Genomic DNA, 24,542 nt, shown 5'->3' on the forward strand with positions numbered 1-24,542 from the left:
ACTCGGTGCTCTATCCAGCTAGCTGCTCTACTAGCTGTGTAGCCCTGGGCAAATTATTTAAGAGCTGTTTGCCTCAGTTTCCCCAAATGTAAAACAGAAATAACAAGAACACCTAGGATTTATAAGTCACCTAGAACATAGTAGGTGCTATAAAATGTTAGCTATTATTATTTTAAAGTACGTATCTAGGTTACCTGAGGTAAGTGCCTTATCTGAAAAGTGGGACGATATTAGGAAAGCAACATTTCAGGACTACGAGTTGACATTTACTTGCCTTTTATATACTATTTCATTGGATCCTCTGTGAAGTAGGTAGCATGGTTTCCTTCAATAATTTCAGGATCCAGATTTTAGCGGACAAACACAATAATTTCCTCTGTGCCTCAGTAGACAGCGTTTGAGAAGTGCTGTAACCAAAAACAATTCATAATTAATGAGCCAACTTTCTGGCAGTAAGCAGCTTTAAATTCATGCAGGATAATTTTTGGAGAAAGGGCACACAGTTAGCAAGTCCATTCAGCCAGATCCTGCCTATAGCTTCACCTCCCTCTGCTGGCCAAGTCTTTGGAGAGGGACTTTGGCAAAGTGTTATCTTCCTTATTTTACAGACCAGGAAACTGAGACTGGGGCGGGGGGGAGGAGAGGTAAGGAATTGCCACTGTGCCACACACAGTATTCTAACCTGCCCTGATTTTTACCGGTGAAGAAACTAACCCCTCGGAGAGTGGAAATTAACATGCTAAATACCATGCATTCGAACCCTCTATAGATCACTTCCAAAACCCAGCCTCCATGAGATCTTTCCTGATTCTCCCAGCTGTTTGTCAGCACCACTCGCCCAGATTACTCTATTTACTATATACTTATACATGTGCATGTCATCTCTCTCTATAGGATGTAACCTCCTTGAGGGCAGGCATCGTGTAATTTTTGTCTTTGTATCCCCCTGTGCCTAGCCCTGGACAGGGGCTTAATAAATGTTTATTGGTTGATTGATAAGTGCCACATGACGGACGTGGGGACTGAGGAAGCAGGCTCCAGCTGAGCGACTTGGCAAGGTCACCCAGCTAAAAGATGCGTTAGCACCTTCTCCCCATTTTGCTGTTGAGGAGACTGAGGTTTCTTTGCATAGCTACCTGGTTCGCAAATCCAAGGGTCCTGTTTTAGCTCCTCCCTTTAGCCCCATCGTGGCTTTGAGTCTACAAGCTGTGCTCACGCAACGTGTGCGTGCGCGTGCGCGTGCGCGTTTGGTGTATGTGCGCGCTCGTCTGGGAGCGGGGGAAGGGGAGGAAGGAATGGCTGCGGAGGGAGGGAGAGAGAGGAAGGGAGGGAAGGAGGGAGGGAGGGGGTGGGGTAGGTTGCCCCACTTGCCTCACTCAAGATGGCAACTGCGAGGAACTGCGCAGGGAGCCGAAGTGGCTTCCGGAAGTGACTGCATCTGGCCTGCGACGGAAGTGGCGGGGCAGCCCCGCCCCCGGCCGCCGGGGCCCTCAGTTGAGCAGCGGACGCGCCGGGTTTGAGTGGCGCGGGCCGGGCTCGGGGAAGGCCCCGGTATTGCAGACTCGGGTGGCTACTCGCCGGGCGGGTGGCGGCCGCAGCGGCCTCGGCTCCGCAACATGTCCAGCTCCGGAGAGGTACTACAACCCCGGGCTCCCTGCGCTCGTCTCGGCCTCCCCTGGGCCCAGCCAGCCTTCTCCCCGCCCCCCCCCCCTTCCAGGGCTCCGTCCCCCCTCGGGCTGCCGGCCCCTTCTTAGCCTACTGCGGCTACGGCACCGCCAGCCCCCTCGCCAGCCTGGTCCTTTGAACCACGGCCCGCCCTCCGCTGTGCCTGCCCAAGCCCCATCGTTCCCTGCCCTCTTCTCCATCCTCGCACCAGCTGCTGCTCCTGACAGCTCGTCCAGTTTCCTCAACCCCACGGGGGTCTCTTACTTCTCCACCCTCCGCTCCTCAACTTTAAGATGCGGCAGAAAGAGCTGCGGATTCGGAGCTAGAAGACCTGGGTTCGAGTCCTGGCTCTGCCATTAACTTGCTATGTGATGTTCAGTAGCTCGCTTCCCTGGTACAGTGGAAAGAACAGTGGCTCTGAGGTCGGAATTAAAAGCCTGCCACTGACAATACCTTTTTGACCTTGGGCTAGTCCGTTTTTTTTCTTGGACCTTCATTTCCTTATTTATTAAATAAGTGGGTTGGACTAGATGGCTTTTATGGTTCTTCAGTTCCAGATCTGTGATCCTATGTACTCTCCTGTGCCTCGATTTCCTCATCTCTAAAATGAAGGTTGAAAGTAGGACTATCTCTGAGAGCCCTATCACATCTTTTGTTTCTGTGATGCTTTAGCTCTCCTTTTGGTCCCCTCCTCCCTTTTCCTTAGTTCTGTATCCTTCCCCTTACTCCTTGATTCTGACCTTAAACCCTTGACCCTCTCAGGTCCCCTTTTTTCAGTGCTTTATTCTTTCCCTTTAGTTCTCTATCCTCCTGCTTTTCTCTTTGAGCTCAAGAATCCTAGTCTAGTATTTCTTGGTGTATGTTGCTTTTTTCCCCATCCTCCACATTCCTGCTTTGAAAAAAAAAATGTGTCTTCAGCCCAATCTTTGTGAAGCAGCCTGGTACAGTGCATTTGGAAATAGAGGCCCTGGGTTAAAATATTAGCTCTTCTGCTCACTCACTGTGACATTGGACAAATCATTTAACCTCTGTGGGCATCAATTTCCATTCTAGTAAAGTGAAGAGGTTAGACTAGATGGCTTCTAAGGTCCCTTCCAGCTCTAGAGCTGTGATTTTCATTCTCTTGTTCTAGTCCTCACTTCCCCACTTCTGAGTCAGACTGTGTTGTTTGTAATCTAGTTTACCTTTGGTGGTACACAGAGTAGGTTTCTCCCCCGATTATGAAGTTATTCTCCATTCAACATAGATCTGGATTCCATCCAAAGGTGGATGAAACTGGCTTTTCTACTAGTTGAGTGCTACCAACTGTTTTATCTTTTGCACCTGGCTGTACACGTGAATGATGCTTGTTTTGCTCAGAGTTGGATTGTTTGCGGGTTGCTGGCAGTGTCTCTTTCCTTAAGATGAAATTTAGGTCCACAGGAAACTTTATGTGCCACGTTGATGACATATTTTGTGATGGCTTATATCTCAGATTACAAGGGAAAGAAGTGCCTGTAACTTGTGACCAGTGTTGAAACCTTCCGTTCTCAGGTTAAACTGGAAAGTCAGTGGAGAAGATTTGGGTTTCTCTTTGTTACTGACATCTTGGCAGTTAGCACATCTTTAGATTTTATGTATTTAGATAAACAAATTTTAAGTAAAGTTGACCCTTACTGGGAAGTAGTCACTTCTGTTGCTGCAATGATAGTGGCGAGTGGGGAGAAAGAGGGATAGACTGCCAAAAGTCATGCAGGTTGGACCATCTATAAACGTTAATTTAACTGCTATTGTTCTGAATTTGACATCTTAATCCAGGGCCCAGTGAGTTGGTGAATTAGCAGAGGAACTGAACTACATCAATATTTGTAGTCTTGCTGTAAGTGAAAACAAAACAGTTCGCAGGTTCTCCTTGGAGGGTTGAATAAAAGAATGGGTTTCATAGTGACGTGCTCACTAGCATTGTTTTCTACTGTCATGGAGGATATTCTGGGCAAAATCCAAATCAAAGAGGGATTCCCTATAGATGGTGATATTTGCAGACATCACTTTTGTGGATGACATTCTTACTGCATCAAGTCTAGTATATTGGAGAACCTCCTGATGAGATCCATAATCACTAAAGAGAGTTCAGCATAAGTATCCACAGAGGAAAAACAAATGGATGAAAAATGTATACTGTCTCTAGAGTATGACACATAGTTGGCACATATGATGCTGGTAGACACTGAGCTGGGATCAGAGTTGACTATGAGTAGGAACAGAGATTATGTTTGGGATATTATGCATTTACTTTCATAAACTCATACTGTTCCCTGACACATGAGCCTTTCTCTTTAACACCAGTATTCTCTTGGCAATGTTTTATGGCTGCAAATCATGGAATATGACAGCCTCATAAAAACTGTAATTTCAAAAAACAGTGGAGAGATGGATGATGAAAGACTATGGCACTTTACCAGTTATGAGTTGAATGCAAGAAGTGTTGTAAAAGTCGAGTAGGAAGTCTGGGCACAAGTCAGGAATAAAGATTGAATAACAGCCCAAGTGTTGCGCTGGTACTGCCTGAATATTAAAAGATCTAAAGGAAGGCCTCCAGTGTATTAGGTAGATGCATCCGTTTCCACAATCTGGCTAGCAGCTGTTGTGGGGGTGGAAGACCAACCCAAGCCCAACAACAAGAACGCTACCAGCACGCTGCAAAAGCACAGGTACTTTTGATCTGCTTAACTAAGGAAAGCTAAGTGAAGGAGTTGACAAGCTTACTTTAATTCACCATACAAATATCATTCACTTAGTTCAGGGGAAAAAGGCAGCACCCTAAACTTCAGAATAAATACAAACAAATTACAAACATCAACAGACAGACCTTGTCTGATTCAAATCCCAATATGTAGTTACCAGAGTTCAACAAAGTCTCAGCATCTGGGTTTACGAGCTGAAGGGCTCCTTAGCTACAGCTGCCCGGAGTCTCTGCATCAGCACCATCACGAGTGAGAGCCCTGCGCAAATGGCTCTGTCCTCTCTTCTTATAGGGCTTCAGATGTCGTCAAACATCATCTGAATGACCAGAACTTGACCAGGCTGCTATGATTGGCTCTTGAGGTAGCCCCTCCCCTTAGGACCCTGGGAGGGTCATATCCACATAGGTTAGGTTAACACCTAATAGGGGTTAGAGCCTGGGGCTTAGCACTTAGTAAGACTCAATGAAATACACTGAATTACTCAAAGCAAACAAAAGCCAAACTCTTCAAGGGCACTTGTTGAACTAAGTGCTAAGGAGCCCATTTTGCTTATCAACACCACATCTCTGGTGGATTTGTGGGCGGTCATTGGCAAAAATCCTATAGATGAGAAGAGATGAGTGGGTTGCTATCTGTACTGGTAGATTAAGTACTCACATCAGTCATTGATTTTTTGAAGTATTTTCACAATTGGGCGTGTAGAAAAGATCATTGTATATTCCAGTGTGGAAATTGTTGCTCATCAGTTGGCTTTGGTGCTTGAGATTGCCAATTTTTTTCTATCTATATTTGTGGAAGTGTTGTAAAGTTCTTTTAACTTACTCTCTCTTTTTGCCCCTTGGTTCTGGAAACCTCTTCTTTTGCTTCTGTTGGCTTGAATCACTATACTCCCAAAGTAGGAGAACTCTTCTGATTATTTTGGGGGAGGTTGGTTGTCTTTTTTTCCTCTCAGTTACTACTTGACCTTTGGCATCTTTGGGTCTAAGCTCATAAGGGAAGTATGGTGTATACACTGGACATAGAGGTGAATTTCTGCTTTTTAGAGTACTTCTTTTGGAGTTCCCCATTTTGACTTATTTAGTAAAGTATTCATTTCACACAGCAGGCATACAATAAATATTGTTGACTGAGCAATCCCAATTCAGAAAAACCATCTAGCCAAGTGATGCCTGAAGAAAACAGGATGGGCAAAGTAGACAACTTTGGATTGTGCTTCTCTTAACATATTCCTTTGATTATATTAATTTGATACCAAGGCAATAATTGACTTAGATTCTGATCCTAAATTGAATAGTAAGTTTTCACCATTACAGAGTCTCATAGTTTTAGAGTGTAATTTGTTTTATCATCGTGTCTCATAGGTAAGAATTCTATTACACACCAAGTGATAGCTTTGGGCTAGTTAATTCATTTGATTTCTGCATTTAGGGAGGCAGATCTTAAAGCAAAGGTTGGATAACTGTTGGATGTTTTGTGGACAGGATTCTTGTTCAGGTTTATATTGTAGAAGGTGGCCCTTAGGTTACTTTTAACTCTGGAATTCTGTGACTGCTGTGTGATGGATGAGGTGTGACTCTCTGTTTCCCATAGAAAAAACTCTATTCAGGGCAGCTAGGTGGCGCAGTGAGCAGAGCACCAGCCCTGGAATCAGGAGGACCTGAGTTCAAATGCAGCCTCAGACACTTGACACACTTACAAGCTGTGTGACCTTGGGCAAGTCACTTAACCCCAATTGCTCTGCCTTTACCCCGCTAACAAAACAAAAAAAAAGAAGAACTCTATTCACCATAGGCAGAATGTACTGCTCACCTTGCTCGTAAGCCATGCAAATGTGCTTTTGGGAATCTAAGAAGAAGAAACTTGGATCAAAGCAACTCTTCACTAATAGTAGGCAAACAACTGAACATGCTGGACCAATTGATGGCAGGATCACTATTGTAGATGAGGACGGCATTGAATATTTCTGGCACTAATTTGGATGTCTAAGACTAATCCAGACTTAAATGTAGTGTTGTGGCAGGCATTTTGAGACAGTTCTTTTTGAATTTGGATGCCATATTGCTTTTGTGCGTCAGGGATGACATGCAGGGAAATGAGAAAGACATTAAATCACCTTGACCAAGTGACAAAATTATTCTAGACTTATTGTAGAAGGACTGAAAATTGTGGTATGTTGAGAAAGAACAAGGTAGAGTATATTAGGGAAGTATGAGAGTAAGAACTTGGAGAATTCCTTGTGTTTTCACCCCATTGCAAGGAGTTTTATCCTGCTGACAGTATTTTTCTTATTTTTATGAATATTCATTTTTAAATGTCTACTGTTTACAAAGTATTTTTCTTATTAAGAAAGCACCTAATCTTGCCCTATGGATGCTTATTCTAAAATATAAATTAAATTAGCAGTGCATACATGGACATATGTCCACGGTGGTACTTTGGCAAACACCTGAATTAGTTTTCTTTCTTTCTTTCTTTCTTTCTTTCTTTCTTTCTTTCTTTCTTTCTTTCTTTCTTTCTTTCTTTCTTTCTTTCTTCCTTCCTTCCTTCCTTCCTTCCTTCCTTCCTTCCTTCCTTCCTTCCTTCCTTCCTTCCTTTCTTCCTTTCTTTCTTCCTTTCTTTCTTTCTCTCTCTCTCTTCCTCCTTCCCTTCCTTCCTTCCTTTCTTTCATAGTGAGGCAGGAAAATGAGGGAAGTAGTGATACAGAAGGAGGCTAGCAAAGCAATCAGGATATGGAACATTTTGGCCGATGGCTGTGGTAAAGAGTGTGTTGCATCGCACTTGAGGAATAAATAGTATGCTACCCTCTGGTTACCACTTTGTGAAGAGATATCTTTGGAGCTCACAAAGAAAGGAAATATAAAATTTTCGTTGATTACTGTTTGGTGTAACCTTCGGAATTTAGGAATACGACAATATAGAATATTCATTTTGAAATTAACTTATTTCATAACCTTCATCTAATCCTTTAACTTCCATTTTGCTTTCCTTATTTGGAAAACGATTATACTTGTTTGCACTGATGGAAATGTGTGTGGGGAATATTCATGGAAACTCATTTCTGTGGCTGCTCTGTTCTGCCATCATGCAAAACATTTGACAATGTACAAATGATTTAACAGTTCCCAGAACGAAGTAATTTCCATTCCTACCATTGCATGTTTGTAAAGCACTCTTAACGCAGGTTTTTTTCTTGGACTATCGTAGTGATTGTTGCCATGGGGTCATGTAGAAGGTTGAAAAATGAAAGCCTTTGACTTGGTATGTATAGAAAATGAGAAATAATAAAGGTGACAATCATAAGCAGGGGCTTAAGATAGACAAAACTGTTTTTAAAAGAAATATTGCAAATGATTATCTGCTGTTTTCCTATGCTGTGATGATCATTAAAACAGAGAAGAGAAACAAAGTCAGTGAGAGTTTTAGAGGGAAGATGGTCCCATCTGGTGAAAGTGTTGTTTTATTGTCAATTTCTATTAAAAACCCATTACAGTAAACTAATTTTTGGACATGAATGTATTTTTCTAATTTCTATTTATTCTTTCTGAAGAAAAATCTCAATATTGCGGATTTTGACATAAGGAAAGTTTAAGAATTTTTATCTTTTTTTGAAGATAATAAGATTTTAATTTAATTTAATCAGATTTTAATTTTTTTTTTCCTCAAGGCATGTGTTTTTTGCAATGTATTTTTTTTCCCTATTCTTACTTGTTTGCCTGTTCAGTTTGCTTGGTAAGGTAGAATATATTTGTGTGGCCCTTTTAGTTTTCTCATATCCATTAGGAATTTTGCTTTTAGTTTTAAAAAAATTCTTATTTCCTTTCAGGAGATGCCGAATGAAGATGAACCAAATACCATTGACCTAATGAATAGCATAAACCTAATGGAGTTTTCTGATGAGATCCTTTTGCACATCCTGAGTTATATCCCCAGCACAGACTTGATTTTGAATGTTAGGAGAACCTGCAGGAAGTTGGCAACTCTTTGTCTTGACAAAAGTCTCACCCATACAGTGCTGCTTCATAGGGATTATCAGGTAAGAAATAAATGGTAATAATTTCATTTATTCTCTCATGCCTCAACTTCACGGCAAATCAGATTTAGACTGAGGAAACGACACTTAAGTAGGTGTTGATTGACTATACTAGTTGTTTTCTGTACTTTTAAAAAAAGACTGCTTAAAAGAAAAAAGAAATAGGGCCCACTTTAGAGATTTTAATATCCGAGGCTCCTCTGGCACAGATCACACCTCCTCAATTCTCTGTGATTCTTGTCTGAATATTATATATCTATATCTATCTGATACTGAGTATTTATGCAACATATCGGAGGGCTTTTTCTGGTTCTTTTAATGTACCTTGGATATCAGTGGAATAATTAGGCTGTCCATTTTTTTTTGTCCTTTGCTTTTGTGACGTGAATTACCCCAAGTACTTTCCTGTTCTTAACATATTCTTTTTATAGCAGGGCAATAGGAAAATTATATGATAGTTGCCCCACGTTATCCCCTTGGATTATTACTGCTTCATAGGAAGGTTCATTTTTCTAGGAAGCGGTTAAATTGCCTTGCATATCGTTAATGCTGATACCCTGGTATGAAGGAAGTAGATGGACTTCTCTTATAGGGAAATTGGAATGCCACATGTAAGAGCTAATAAACCCTATGGTAATTCAAAGTATGTTACAAATTTATTAAAAATATACATGTACGTTCGATGTCTCCATTCAATCCAGAAATTTCCAGTTGCTATGACTTTTTAGGTTCCAGCAAGGCAGGACATGACAAATCTACAGACTGTCTTTGAAATTTTCAACTCTTACATCAGTCTGAATATATGCTATCTTCCAAATATGGATACAGTGCCAGCATAAGTTTACACATGTTTTTATGCAAGCCAGATATGGGCTATGTATGACCTATATTTAGAAGAATACAATAATTTATGAGTTAGTATGAAATCAGTGTAGGGAGAGAAGGAAACAGTAAGGCTTCCGTGTCAGGAACTTACCTGGAAAAAGGAGGTCCGTTTTGTGATACTAATTTTTTAAAAAGAGGTTTGTGAGGATTTGAGGAAGGATAAAATAATTTGTTGGACTTAGGTTCTTTATAATTCTAAATCTTTTTCCCTCCCCTTCCTTCTTTAATGCAGGCCAGCGAAGATAAAGTGAGACAACTGGTGAGGGAGATTGGGAAAGAGATTCACCAGCTGAACATGGCTGGCTGCTACTGGCTGTCTGGTACCACAGTTGAGCATGTGACACGCTGCAGGAACCTAGTGAAAGTGAACTTGTCAGGCTGCCATCTTACTTCTATCCGACTTTCTAAGATGCTGTCAGCCCTCCAGCATTTGCGCTCTCTGGCCATTGATGTCAACCCTGGCTTTGATGCCGGCCAGTTGAGCAGCGAATGTAAAGCCACTCTCAGCCGGGTGTTAGAGCTGAAACAGACCCTATATACACCATCATATGGGGTGGTGCCTTGCTGTACCAGTCTTGAAAAACTGTTGCTTTATTTTGAAATCCTAGACCGTACCCGGGAAGGAGCGATTCTTTCAGGCCAGCTAATGGTGGGCCAGAGCAATGTGCCCCACTACCAGAATCTTCGTGTGTTTTATGCTAGATTGGCCCCTGGCTATATCAATCAGGAGGTAGTAAGGCTGTATTTGGCCGTGCTCAGTGATCGAACCCCTGAAAACCTTCATGCCTTTCTTATTTCGGTTCCGGGTAGCTTTGCAGAGAGTGGAGCCACTAAAAACCTCCTGGACTCCATGGCTCGCAATGTCTCCTTGGATGCATTGCAGCTTCCCAAATCCTGGCTTAATGGCTCCTCACTCCTTCAGAATATGAAGTTCAACAACCCATTTTACTTCAGTTTCAGCCGCTGTACTTTGTCTGGAGGACACCTGATTCAGAGAGTAATTAATGGGGGAAAAGACCTCAAAAGCTTAGCCAGCTTGAATCTCAGTGGTTGTATTCATTGTCTGTCTCCAGACTCATTATTTCGCAAAGCAGAGGATGATATTGATAGCAGCATCCTGGAAACACTGGTTATGTCCTGCTGCAATCTGAAACACTTAAATCTGTCTGCAGCACACCATCATAGCTCTGAAGATTTGGGGAAGCATTTGTGTCAGCTCTTAGCTCAGCTTCAACACCTACGTTCTTTATCCCTTCCTGTTTGCTCCATTGCGGACTCTGCACCAAAGGCAGATAAGGCACCCACACAGATGGTGACTAATGCAGTGCCCCGAGGATTTGGAAAGAAAGTCCGAATTGGAGTGCAGACATATCCCAGGACCGTGTCTTCTGAGTCAGTGACTCAGAAGCCATCCTCTGTTTTCTGGACTCTTCTGGAGAATGTACCATTTTTGGAAACCCTGGAGTTAATTGGGTCCAATTTTTCTTCTGCCATGCCCCGGAATGAGCCTGCCATTCGAAACTCACTACCCCCCTGCAGCCGTGCACAGAACGTTGGGGATGCTGAGGTGGCTGCCATTGGACAGCTGGCATTTTTACGGAATTTGACACTGGCTCAGCTGCCCAGCATTCTTACAGGCTCTGGGCTCATTAGCATTGGGTTGCAGTGCCAACAACTGCAGACACTATCATTGGCCAATCTGGGCATGATGGGGAAAGTGGTCTACATGTCTGCCCTCTCTGATATGCTAAAGCACTGCAAACAGCTAAAAGATCTCAGGTGAGGAAGGACTCGTGATCTTTTTGTAATGTCCTCATTCTTTGAAGTTTTAGATACATTTTGGTTTGCACTGAATGCAGAGACTAATACCTCAGAAGGGAAGTCCTGTTAGTCCAATTCATGAATTAGAGTTATGTCTATACTGGATTCTTATTAGTAGTGTGCAATGGATCTGCTTTACGGTATGATCCTTTAGCTCCTTTAGTAGCAAAGCACGAGTGAATGGCCTCTGGAATGGATGTGTTTCATGTTGGATTCAGCTTTGTAGCAGATGGTATAGTGAGGTTCCAGAGTTTTTCTGCTTTTGATGGATTTCCATTAGTCAGTTTGAGCAGCACCTTTGACAGGAATCTTGGTGTAGTGGATAGGGCATTGGACTTGGAGTCAAGAGAACCTGGGTTCAAATCTTGCCTTAGGCATTTACTTGCTGTGTGAATCTGGAAAAGTCACTTAATTTCTCTCTAGTTTCCTTGTCTGTAAAATGAGGGGGTTAGATGGCCTCTGAGGTTCTTTCTAGCTCTAAATCTGTGATCCTATAGGTTTGAGTTGAGGTGTTCTATTTATGTGAAAATCTTAACCGATCCACCTCTAAATCCATGATCCTTTATTCGCTTGTCTGTATTTGAAGAATTCTAACATAACTATACAACTTTAAGCTCATTTTCTTATTGGTTATGGATTATAAAGTTATACTCACTGATTATAAATAATAATGTTAAAATACTTTCTGTAAGTTGAGAAGGCTGAATCTAGAGGTCAGATTCTTATCACAGGTCTGCCACTGTGTGATGTTGGATGAGTCACTTTTCCTTTGTGGACCTAGTTTTGCTCATCTATCAAATGAAAGAATTGAACAAGATGATTCCTTATTGTCTCTTCCATTGCTAAAATTCTGAGTTTAAATGTAAGCAATCCTAACTACTGAACTTGCTAGTTTTCCTTTCTTGTTAGAAGTATTAGCTAGCCTTAAGTACAAATGTAGTGAAGTAGCTAGTAGATGATAATGTAGAATTTTGGAATTTAGATGTTATGATTATGGAATCTTGAAAATTCATGTGACTCTCTACCCTGAAATAGAATTCTAAAGGGCTGTTTTTAATTATCTTCCTGCCATTGCAGTGGTTAAAGAATTGAGGCAAACCAAATTTGATTTGGTTATAGTCATTGTTCACTAGTCTCCCCAACTAAGTAAGTAAGTAAGACTATTCCTTTCCACCATCATTCCCCACAGGGCAAAATATTTCCAGAGATTTCTAAACCCTCGCTAACCTTGGGGAATGAGGAGCCTAGGACTAAAAGACATTCAAATGGCAGAACAGATTGCTGTAATCATGTATATTTCACTTCTGTGTTGAACCAACACATCTTCTCTCCTCTGCTTTGTTTCTCAGCAACGGTAGCTCACCCCCTGAGCATATGTAGGACTTTGAATTTAGCAGTTATTTATACCAGTATCTCTTGCATCCATGTCACCGTTGCTTTGAGAACTGTAGCTCTGCCTTCTCTGACTCTTACTGATTTAACATTTTTCAATCAGAAAGTTAAATTTATGTAAATTTTTGGCTTTATTTTTGCATAAAAGAGGACAGAAATGTAGTTTTGTGTATCCAAAAATGTGGAACTCCAGATCTGTTCTTATTTGGAGTGTTGTTTCATGGATCATTAAAAAAAATTTTTTTGCTGAAAACATTGGCTTATGAAAATATTTATGAGTGCTTTTCAGACATAGATTTGCTTAAAGAAACAACAAAAGCCCCAGTTTTACTGAAGAGTAACTAAAATGAGTCAAAGGTTTTAAAAAGAGATTTACCGGAATAGTGATGAAATGCTGTTCTTTTGCTATTTTCTAGATAGTGCAGATGGGATGCTTTTCTAAAAATTCATCTTTAGGCAGTGTGTATGCATGTTTATGTTTGTGCATGCATGTCCATGTGCATACACTTAAAACAACGTGGTGTAATGGAAAGAGCCCTGAATTTAGTGTCAGAGAATGTGAATTTGAACCCCAGCTCTTTTACACTATTTTACCTTGGGCAAGTCAGTTAGCCTCTTTAGCTTTGGTTTCTTTATATGTAAAATGAAGGGGTTGGATTAAATTACCATCACATTTTTTTTTCCATCTTGGTAGCCATGATTCTATGAGCCTCTGAACTCCAGAGCTACTTTGATGCCTTATCATACCATGGGGGGTGCCCTTGGGTTCCTCAAGGCCTTGCCAGAGAAGTTCAGGCTTTAGCAAGGCTCAGCTGAGTTGGCTTTGAGTACAGGCCTATCATTAGGTTGTATAAGCTGTCACATGAGGATGAGGCCAGCTATGTTTAAAAAAGCTTATCATGCCAGAGGGATGGCAACTCAGTGATGAAACTTTTCAGGCATGCCAACTCACAAAGACTTTTGAGAGAGAGAGAATATAGGGTTTTGCAGGGTTTTGCATTAGTGGAGGGAGTATTCCCTTCCCCCGCTTCATGCAGTTAAGGCTAATTGAAGTGTTAAAAGATCTTGGGATCCCAAGAACATAGTTTCTTGTCTAAGCCCTCTTTGTATGCCATGTGTTCTGAAATTGGGAATTTCCTTTATTTGGTGAGTGAGTCCTTTTTAGTAGAGTTGGGTTAGGATACCAGTTTAATTAAGCCTAGACAACTTGCTGGTTGATCTGGCAGTCAGTTTTTTCAAATGTTACTTTGCAGGCCTCTGAAAAGCATTTATTTTTTCTTACTGCACAGAAGATAAAGTCTATTCATCTTTATCACTGAAAACATTTCTCAATCTGCCATGTGTAGAACATTAGATTAGGCGCTAGTGATACAATGAGATATCCTGGTACTTACCCTAAGGAGGAGACGTAGACAAGCAGAGAGAAGGAACGAAGGCTGTTAATAGTGATTTGCTAGAATCATAGAATTTGAAAGTTCGAAGAGACCTCAATGATCTTCGAGTCTAATCTGTATCTGAAAAAGAAACCCCCTTTTACAACATGTACCTTACACACGGTCATTTAGCCTTTGCTTGCAGACCTCCAGTGAAGGGGAGCCAGCTGTTTCCTGAGGCAGCGCATTCCCCTTGAGCATGGCTGTAATTGTGAAGATGTTTTTCCTTGGATTAATTCTTAGTTGGCCTTTTTGCAGCTTTTCTTCACAAGTCCTAGTTCTGTCCTCCAAAGCCAAACAAAGCAAGTCTGTTCTTTCTTCCTTAGGAAAGTCCTTGAGTTACTTGAAGACAGAGGTCATTTGGTTCCCTTCCACCCCACCCCTCCACCCCCCTTCTGCCCTAGTCTTCCTTTAGGGTCATAGATTGTTAGAGATGAAAAAACTCCTTATCTAACCCCTTCATTTTACAGATAAGGAATAATGACAGCTTAGAAGTATATGGCACTTTATGGTTTACAGAGCTCATTTGATCCTCACACAGTACTCTGTGTATTATTATCTTCATTTTACGAATGTGGAAACTGAAGCTCAGAGAGGTTGTGACTTAACTCATGTTCACACAGCTAGTATGTGAGAAGCAGGATTTGAATCTAGGTCTCTGCCAACTATGAGTCTTCTCTGCTTTATGCTATCCCACACTGCCCATGTTTTACAGATGCAGTAATATACTAGCTATTGTTTCTATAGCACTTCAAAATTTCAAAGTGGGGGCAGCTAGATGGAACAATGTATAGAACACCAGCCCTCGAGTCAGTAGACCTGAGTTCAAATGCACCTTCAGACACCTGACACTTACTAGCTGCGTGACCCTTGGCAAGAAAAAAACATTGTCAAAATTTCAAAGTACTTTGAATTTAAATTTATTATTTCAATGTCTCCCCTACAACAACTCTGAGGTAAGTGCTGTAGTCTTATTATCGTCATTTTATAGGTTAGAAAATTAAGGCCAGGGAGTGTAAAACAGTGAAAATATCTGTCCCCTCATAGATTGCACCTCTCTGCTAAACCTAAGTTGAACCTTACATTTTAAAAATTGCCTAAAACTGGATGATTGTCAACCAAGGAGCAAAGAAGAATAGTTGTTTTCCTTCTCCTTTATCGTTTCTCATCAAAGATGTAACATGATGTATTGGAAAGAATGCTGGGCTTGGAATCAGGACAGGTAGGTTTTTTGCCTCCTGCCTGCATCTTTATACTGTGTGACCGTAGTCATTATAGGGTTACAGCCTCTCTACAGTTTCCTCATCTGTAAATTGGGGATAATGATACTACTGACCTCAGAGTTTTGTTGGAGAAAAGTGCTTTGTAAGTGTTTATAGCAATATTAAAATGTAAGTTGTTGTTATTACTACTAGTTACTATGTGAGTCAAATTTGGCTTATGAATCATTTGGTGATGTATACCATCCTAACCCTTTTCAGAAGAATTTGTTTTTGTGCTGAAAAGAATAGTCATTGCTTGTTGATATTTTTAATTTTACGATTTTAAAACATTATTGACATTTTTTAGCTTTGTAACACTTCTGTTTCCCAGTAGAACCTTCCCCTCTCTCCCCTCCAGAGAACTTCTTGTAACAAAGAATAAAAGGGGGAAAATGGTTCCACAAACTATATGGAGACATCAGTATTCCATACCTGGAGTGCTCCATCTCTGCCAAAAGGGAAGGGTGGTCCATTCTCGTCTTTCTTCTTGGAAACTAACCTTGGCCATTATAATTTCACAGCAATCAGTTTCTATTGTTTTATTATTGTTCTTTCCGTTTTCGTTGTTGTCGTATATATTGTTTTCCTGCTCTGCTTACTTCTCATCAGTTCATATAGCTCTTCCCCTGCTTCTCTGTATAGTCATCATAGTCATTGTTAATTACAGTGTAGTAATGTTCCATCATATACCTGTGCCACAATTTGTTTAGCTATTCCTTCAGCTGATAGAAATCTACTTTGTTTCCAGTTGTTTGCTAGTACAGTAAGTGTTGCTACAAAGATGTCAGCACAGGTGGGACTTTTCTTTTTGTCCTTGCCCTCCTTGGGTAGATAGATGACTAGTGGGATCTCTGGGTCATGGATATGGACATTTTAGTCACATTTTTTGAGTAGTTCTAACTTGCTTTCTTGAATGTTTGGACAACTCTGACAGTTCTACCAACATATTTATGTATTTGCCTCTCCACAATTCCTCTAACGTTTTTGGTCTTTATTTTTAAGCTGCTGTTCTCCCCAAATTTGGTTTTACCTCGATTTTGCTTCCTTTGGTAGTCTAGAGTCCTGGCAGTGCCTCCAAGCAGTGCAAAGTACTGACGGTTGAAGGAAAATGGCTTGCTTTCTTCTTGGCTTTCAGGGATTTGAACTCAGCCCCTTTGTTCTGTTGCAGTTTCTGTTTTTCCATATAGTCAAATTTCTCTTTGTCATCCCTTTTAGAAATCACTAAAGAAGATCATTTCTCTTGGGAAACCTTGGCAGCTGTCATGTTAGCCCAGGTCCTAGGAGATTTTAACTACTACTTTCTTCTGTTGAACCCGTGCTTTAGAATCGCAACATCTCTTCTTAATTGCCACCTCTGATTGTAGGCTTCCCTAGCTCTTCTCTTCATCTCTTTTTTCTTTAACATTGTTTTTGGTCTCTCTTGATTGCATAAGATGGTTGCATTATCTCTGTTTCCCCTTCATGGCTTAGAAATACTTATTACACTTGGAGTATATCCTATACCACTATTCTCTCACCTTCAGACAACTGGCCTAAAAAAAGTTTCTTACTGATATGTTTTTCTTTCCTTTCATAGTGCCGTGAGCCTTTAAATTGCAAGTAATTTGCCCTACTTTGGACACTTAGTAGTCATGTGATTCTGACCAGCTTCTCATCTGTAAAATGGGGATAATAATGCTTGCAGTACCTTCTTCACAGGGCTGTAAATCTTTTTTAGTTTATTTTTTGGGGGGCAATCTGGGTCAAATGACTTGCTCAAGGTCACAAAACTAGTAAATGTCTTAGGCTGGATTTGAATTCAGGACTTTCTGACTCAGGGCTGATGCTTTATCCGCTGTGCCACCTAGCTGCCCCCGGGCTGTAGATCTTATACTTTATCAGTGTTAGTTCTTATTAGGAGGTGGAAACAGCATCCTTTTAATAAAGCACTATATAAATGTCCATCAAAACTAAGATTTGCAAAGTGCTTTATGTATTTTTATCTCATTTAATCCTCAACAACCTTGTGAGGTAAGTTCAGTGGGTAATATCAATAAACTGTTCATTAAAAGCATTTATCAAACACCTAGAATTAAGTGCTAAGCACTGAGGGTAGAAGTAGAGAGAATGAAAAATTCTCTCCTGTCAGGGAACTTCCAGTCTAATAGGGGAGACAAGTACATATAGAGAATAACTCTAAAGAGAATACATACAGAGTAGTTAACCGCAAGGTAATTTGGGAGCATCAGGAGAGACGTCAGGATGCTGCTTGAGCTGTGGTGTGAAAAAAGAGACTTTGTGAGGTGCAGTGAGGAGCTTTGGACATTTCTTTGCATGGGGCATACGTAGCTAGTGCGAGTTGTGGAAAGGGAGGGGAGAGGGATGGAGTCAAGTCTGCTTTGACAAGCCTACTCCCCCAGGTCCATGGGGCAGAGTGATGTCCAATAATGGCAAAAGCTAGGCTGGGGCCTGCTGGCAAAGATCTTTCTGAGCTAACAGAAGAGCTTAGATTTGATCCTAGAGGCAATAGGGAGTCGCTGGAGTTGGCCATAGGAGTCAGATGGTCAGGTTTTTGCTTAAGGAGAGTTCCTTTGGCAGCAGCGTGAAGGACGCTCTGGTTTGGTGAGAGACCTGAGACAGGGAGGTCAGTTAGGAAGCCGGCTGTTGATTAGCTATGTGAGTAGAGAGAAGGGCTTGGCTATGAGCAATGTGGAGGAAGAAATGGCAAGATTTGGCACCTGTTTGGATATGTGGTATTGAGGAGAATGCTACTGTTATGAGCCCAGGAGACTGGAAGGATGGTGGTACCTTTGAGAGAAATAGGAAAATGTATGTAGGTGTACATGTATGTATGTATGTATGTATGTACACTAGCGGTGGTTAAAATGATGAGTGATTTTCATGTATGGCTTATAGTTTGTTTACCTTACAGTCACATCTTTCAAGGTTGACTTACTGTGGTATGCCTGATTTACTAACAGCACGCATACGTGGACATACGAAGAGCTAGCTACCACTGAAGTCTCCACATATGCTGGACACCCCCTACTTTGCCCGTCACTGTTGTGGAAGAAATAGAAGACTCCTGTGCTGAAGGAGAAGCCAGTGGGGAACAAACCCTGTTCCTGTTGCCTGGGCATGTGGATATGTGTTTCTGAGAGCAGGAGTATGTTTTTCCATGTAAACAGTGTTATAAAATGATGGTTAAGGTCAATCAGTGAGCATAGTTCTACAATAGCATGGGTTAAAGAAGTTGTAGGCTGGCCTGTTTATATCGTTTCTATGGGAAATTGTGTCCTGAGTTCCAAATGACTCTTTGTAAATGAACTTTTGGCACTTAACTCTGTAAATTAGGGCCTGCATATAATAAATGCCAGTTCCTAAAATGTAGCCAATTTAGAACCCTCTCCTGAATTTCTGCCTTCTGCTATGATAGTTTTAAGAGGAGCCAAGGCAGACTGGGATGAAAGGAGCAGGTGGTACTTCCCCATCCTTGTGCTAAAGCTGATAGGAAGAAATAGTATTAAAAAGGAAAATGCTTGGAGATGAAACTAGCTGTACTCTGTTGCATTCTGGGTCTCTTGGTCAGAACTGGTGAGTTTAGGGTGGAGACTTCTTTTGCATTTTTAAGCAGAAAAGAGAAGGTTCATAGGTGAACAAACATTCAGATACAGTCAGGACAGTACTTAGGAAGTCACTGTCTTTGGTTCCATAAAATCATTTAGTGCTTTCCTTTTGCCCCTTTCTCCACTCAGCTGCAGTTGAAAGTTTTGGGAGCTTTGCAATGCTGATAAGATTATAGTGGGATCTGTGTCTCAGGAACAAATAATTTTAGTTCTCATATTTAGTCCACAGGCTAGTCTTCTGACCTAGTAGGTGATGTCACTTGGAAGCAAAATGTACTCATCTCTTTTAGAAGTACTACTACTAAGAACTGGAAAATAAGGTAATAGGTCCTTTCTTCAGAAGGCATACATTAATATGAACTGTCCATATCTAAGAAGCCAGTGAAAATGTAAAGGGAGACATATTTCTTATCCCAAAACTTGAGTTGGTTTCTTTAGAAACGGTACTTTTTTAGGTATCTAGAGAGTTTGGATGTATTTTAGTGACAATTTAATTCTTAATTAAAATTTCAATTTCATAGAGCTAGATGGGACCTGTAGAACTGTTGTGGTCTAGCTGCTGAGGTGTGATCCCTGTTTCGTAGGTGAGATAACAGAATGCCAGAGAGGTTGTAAAGTTTGGGGGAGAAGTAGGGCTCAGGGCTCAGTGCAGTGTGCCCTTGCTTCTATTAGCATTTAGGATTTATGAAAAACAGAAATTTTGATCTTAGTGTGTTTTCACTAGAAGATTGTCTGGCCCCATCCCCATCATTTTACAGAGGAAGGTCCGGAGAAAGGAAGTGAGATCATGTGCTTAGTTATTGGCAAAACTGGTTTTAGAGTCTAAGTCTCCCAGTTTGTCATCCAGTGTTCATTCTTCTGTACCAGGTGGGCAGCATAAGCTAAGTGATCGTACTGGATCTTAGAGCCTATGAATTACCAAAATAAGTCTTCCCACAAAGTCATGTGAGTTCAGAAGACAGGTGCTTTTCCCTTAGGATTGAAAGGGGACCAGTAAGTTGAAGGGAAGAAGGAAATCATGTGATATGAGAATAGGTCATAGAGACATTAAGGCTCTATATACAGCAGAACTAATATAGAATGATCATTTCTTCCCTTCCCACCCCATCGTAGCTGCTGCTAACTGAACAATTGGTAGAATCAAATGTGGCTGGTTCAGGTTTGACACCTGTATTGGATAGGTTGTGTTATGTTCCATATCTGCACATTGCTTGTCAATTAGCTGTTATTATTATGACTAAAAGAAAAAATTGATTTTGTTTTGTAGAGTTGTATATGTAGCCTGTTGTCTGTTTTTCTTACCTCCAAATGGTGTTTGCTGATTGCTTGAGTGATTTGAGAATGAGTGTTAATGAATGAAGTATAGTAGAAGGTGTTATTTGATAGCCAGTCATTCTGCCAAGTTAGGGCATTCAAGAATGGTGTTCTCTCTGTTCAGGACCATTTCAGATAGAGGGGGCAGAAAATAAATAGCTTCTTTCAAAAAGGAATTCCTGCTAATTATACCCCAGTACACATCGTACAGTTCTTCTTATCAAGTCGGCAGGAAGATTTTTAAACAGGTGAATGGGAAAGATCCAAGTGCCAAGGCGCTGGGTTTATTATGTGTAGACATAGAGGTTTAAACTGTGAGGTTCTAAAATGTTTCTATAGGCTTAGAAATGCTAACGTGAAACCAGAGTGCCACCTAGTGTCCAAAGTCCTCACTGCAGCACTCCCCTCCGCACTCTTCCTCCTCCCATTTTCTGGTTTATAAGATGCGTTCACCTGCCGTATTGAGTTATTGCTTTGCATACAAAACAAATCGCATTTGTTGGTTACCTCATAGCCTTGAACAAGAGCTGCTCTTGTGCTTTTGTGTCAGATGCCAGTAGCGACGTTACTGTTGGAAGGGAAAAGCAATTTGTTTGCCCAGCTTGAGAAGAATATGGGTTTTGCAACAGATTTATTGCCTCCCTTGCTTCAGGCTTTAAACAGTGGCGTGTGTGTGTGTGTGTGTGTGTGTGTGTGTGTGTGTGTGTGTGTGTGTATTTTTCCAAATTGGTCTTTTTTCCCCTTCTCTTCTGAAAATGGAAGCTTACCTTTGAGAATCTGTTTCCTATTAATCAGTAGCAGCATTTTACATTTCTTTTTTTAAGGAGAGGATTAAGGGATGTCTAAATTTCTCCTAAAAAAGTTTTATTGATGCCATTTGTTTTTTATACCTTAGTCATTTTCTTGTGTGTTCCTTCTCCCCTTCTCCTGCCTCTTCCTCTGAACGCATAATGGAATTTTCCCTTCTAACAAAAACAGTTGAGGAGAACTGACATAGCATCTGACGTGGCAAATACATCTTTTAGAGCTGAATTGATCTCTTAAAATTCCGGCTTGTAGAGGGGGTAGATATGGAAATGATTTGTTCTGTGCACCCTGACCGAGTTGGATAGTTCCCTTCTATTTGAGTTGGTAGTCCCTTTAGATGTATTCTTTTCATAAGTTCAGACTTAATGAAATCGTTTTACTGGTTTTTAAAGAGGTACATGGCCCATCTGTCTTCCTTTCATTGCTTCTCAGTAAATTAGCACTAAGACCTTCAGCAAGTTCCTTAACTTTTCTCAGCTTCCTCATCTGTAAAATGAGAAGATTGGATTAGATCATTGGTGCCGAGGGCCAGATCCGTGGCCGAGCTTTATTTAAAAATGTAAAACCCTTTCTTAGCCTGGGAGGGTGGAGGAGCATGTAAGCACTGGCAGTAATTTGCTGACTCCTGGATTAGATGATCTCGGAGGTCCCTTCTAGCTCTAATATTTTGTTGAGCTGTCAATGAATGGATGAGAAAGCGTTGTGCTAAAATGCTAGGAATACAGATAGAAGGATGGCGTGGTCTTTGCTCTCAAGGAGCACACGGTAGACTGCAGGGTATGTGGAAAGATGCAGCAGAAAGATGGAATAAAGGTTATATATACAGTGAATTTGCTAATTAAAAATTGGAGGGCAAGGGAGTAGCCTGTATATAGTGTTATGAAAAAAAGTGCAAAAATTTGATACCAGTGGAATTGGGAAGTTGTGGAACCTTCTTGTTATTTTCTGTTCCTTCAGTGAAGCTTGGACAATTGCTAATTTACTTCAGCTGATCCCTTTTCCAAATATGTTGCTTTGGTAGGAGTGACTGTTGTGATTTTTAGAAATTGCAGTAGAAATTTGCAGGTGGCAACTCATTTTAGTCCCATACAACAAGTTGTATGAGATCTAATTTAAGGTTCTTCACCTCAAGAATACTTTTTGGTTTTTCCCTTGTTTGATATAATTAATGATGTTGTTAAGGTGTGGAGCAGGTCCTACTTTCAACTTATGTGCCCATGTAATAGTTAAGCAGTGCCTATTTTTAATTATAATTGGCCTGGATTTTAAAGTCCTTCCATCTTCACTGACTAAGTCACACAGAGTAAAGTGACTTATTGGCATTTTCCCAGTGTATTAATGACTAGATGGAAATTTGAAACTAAATCTTCCTTTGTTTTGAAGCCCAAGGAACTGTTTTAATGTCTCTTTTACATTTGCTGTGGTTGAACTTTCAACGCACATATAGGTATTTTTGAAACGTTTTTGTTTTCTGTCAAGTCTGTAGATTAAAAAGCAACCTTGCTTTTTATTACTATTGCCTCTACTACTCCCTGGGGAAATTACCCTTGGTGGTTAGCAAGGAAGCTTGAGACCGGTTTGGGTGTTGGACCCTTTGTATGAATTCCTTAAGGAAGAAGTTTTCTTTCACAGCTCATCAGCATAGTCCTGTGTTTCTGTTTCTTGACCTTCTCAGTTTGCTGCAAGAGATGGGCAATCTAAAATTCCCTTTGGATCTTATCAAACCATACCTTAGTTTACTGGTTTTTCATAAATTAAGACTGGTGTGATACCATAGTAGAATGTCTTAGACCAAGGTGACTCCAGCTGGGCCTCTGTCCATAATATACAACTCTCTGTGTTCAGAAACTATATCACTTATGGTGGGTGGTATAAGATGGATAGGTATGCCAGTGCAGGTTCTGGGGATGGGAACAGTTGATGATGTACCAATGGACCATGAATTTTCATAAGTTTGACATGCTTTCTTCCCACAGTGAGTCTGGAACTTTAAAGACCTATAGACACTAGGAAACTTTGAATATTTGAAATGAAGAACTCAATTTATCACCATACACAGCCAATGTACTCTTGTCAAAAGTACTATGGGATAGGTAAAGAACATTTTACAACTTGTGCTTCAGTGGAACAAGGGAGGGAAAGGACATTTGTCCTTTTCCTTGGCTTGCTTTTCAGCTGTCTCCTTTTCTGTAAAAAGCCTGAATTAATAGCACTGAATTCAAATTTACCCATCATATTGGTGGCTGAAAGCTGTTTAAAAATAGCTTTGAATGATGAAGTTTTGCTCACAGCTATACATTTTATTAATCCATCTACCTTCTAAAAATGTATTAAATTTTGGCTATTATTTACTTCTCATTAATAATAATAATCAGTAGCTGATTGTGCTTTAAGTTTTGCGAATCTCTTTACTAAATAGATTATCTTCTTTTAAAGAGATGATCCTCCGAAGACAATTTTGGGGGGTAAGTATTATAGATATTATCATACCTATTTTACATCTTGGCACTCTCGGTCTTAGGTTCCATTGTTGCATAGTTTTGCATTATTTTAACCAGTGCAGTATAGTAAAAAGAGCACTGCATCTGGAATCAAGAAGACCTAGGTTCCGTCCCCAACTATTGCTGTTAAGGGATCATGGGCAAGTCACTTCACTCTCTGAGACTTAGTGTTTTCATCAGTAAAATGAGTGGTTGGATGAATTTTAATCTCTAACAGCCCTTTAAAGTGCTAACATTCTATCATTCTATGTGCCTGAATTTACTGGATCTATCTGTTTACTCATGTTTTAGGCTTATTCTCTCTATCTAGAGTCATAGCTCATCTTCTTTTCTTTCAGACTAGAGCAGCCCTACTTCAGTGCGAATGCTCAGTTCTTCCAGGCTCTGAGTCACTGCTCTTCTCTTCAGCGCCTCTGTATCATCTCCCGAAGCGGTACTCTACAGTCAGATGCTGTGATGTCATTCATGGGCAGCTGCCTTGGGCTCATCATGTGCCACATGTTTACAGGAGAGTCCCTCACTGCCTGCAAGAATCTTCAGCAGTCCATTGTTCGAAGGTGAGAGTGAGATGTTCTACGGTAGGATGCTTCTCCATGTGAGACCATGTGCTTGTGCTCACACCATTTGTGTCCTCAGATGGTATGAGCGTTTAAGAATGTAGAGTGTCAGTTGACTTTTTCAAGGTTTTTGACCAGAGTATCAATTATATTTAGATAAAAATATTCAGATGGCGATTTAATACAGAGAGCTTGTTCTTGGTATCACTTCATTTATACTTTATTTATCTGACATTGTTGGCGAAGATGCTTATCCCTTTAAGTGTCAGTTTTTTTTAAAAAAAAATTGGGGCAGCTAGGTGGAGCAGTGAATAGAGCACTGGCCCTGGAGTCAGGAGAACCTGAGTTCAAATCCAGCCTCAGACACTTGACACTAGCTGTGTGACCTTGGGCAAGTCACTTAACCCCCAATTGCCTTGCCTTCTTCCAAAAAGAAAAGGAAAAAAAAATTTTTTTATTTTTTTAATTTTTTTTTTTGCAATTCTTTTTTTTTTTTTTTTTTTAGTTTACCACACACGGTTCTACATAGTTTTGAGTTCCAGATTTT

At 40.6% G+C, this 24,542-nt stretch overlaps 1 protein-coding gene across 3 annotated transcripts in view; it reads left to right on the forward strand.

Moving 5' to 3' along the window:
• The first annotated feature begins 1,453 nt into the window (after positions 1–1,453).
• FBXL18 (F-box and leucine rich repeat protein 18) overlaps positions 1,454–24,542 on the forward strand; it is a 58,618-nt gene continuing 35,529 nt past the window's right edge. For 2 of the 3 annotated variants that reach the window (XM_036741213.1, XM_036741214.1), the window contains exons 1-4: positions 1,454–1,634; positions 8,212–8,421; positions 9,536–11,082; positions 23,777–23,995. In XM_036741213.1, the coding sequence (XP_036597108.1) occupies positions 1,617–1,634; positions 8,212–8,421; positions 9,536–11,082; positions 23,777–23,995 (1,994 nt within the window). In that variant the 5' untranslated portion in view covers positions 1,454–1,616. The remainder of the gene's footprint in view (positions 1,635–8,211; positions 8,422–9,535; positions 11,083–23,776; positions 23,996–24,542) is intronic. The other variant, XM_036741215.1, reaches the window with a different exon arrangement.

Source organism: Trichosurus vulpecula, chromosome 1 (assembly GCF_011100635.1).
Source record: "Trichosurus vulpecula isolate mTriVul1 chromosome 1, mTriVul1.pri, whole genome shotgun sequence".
NCBI lineage: Eukaryota > Metazoa > Chordata > Mammalia > Diprotodontia > Phalangeridae > Trichosurus > Trichosurus vulpecula.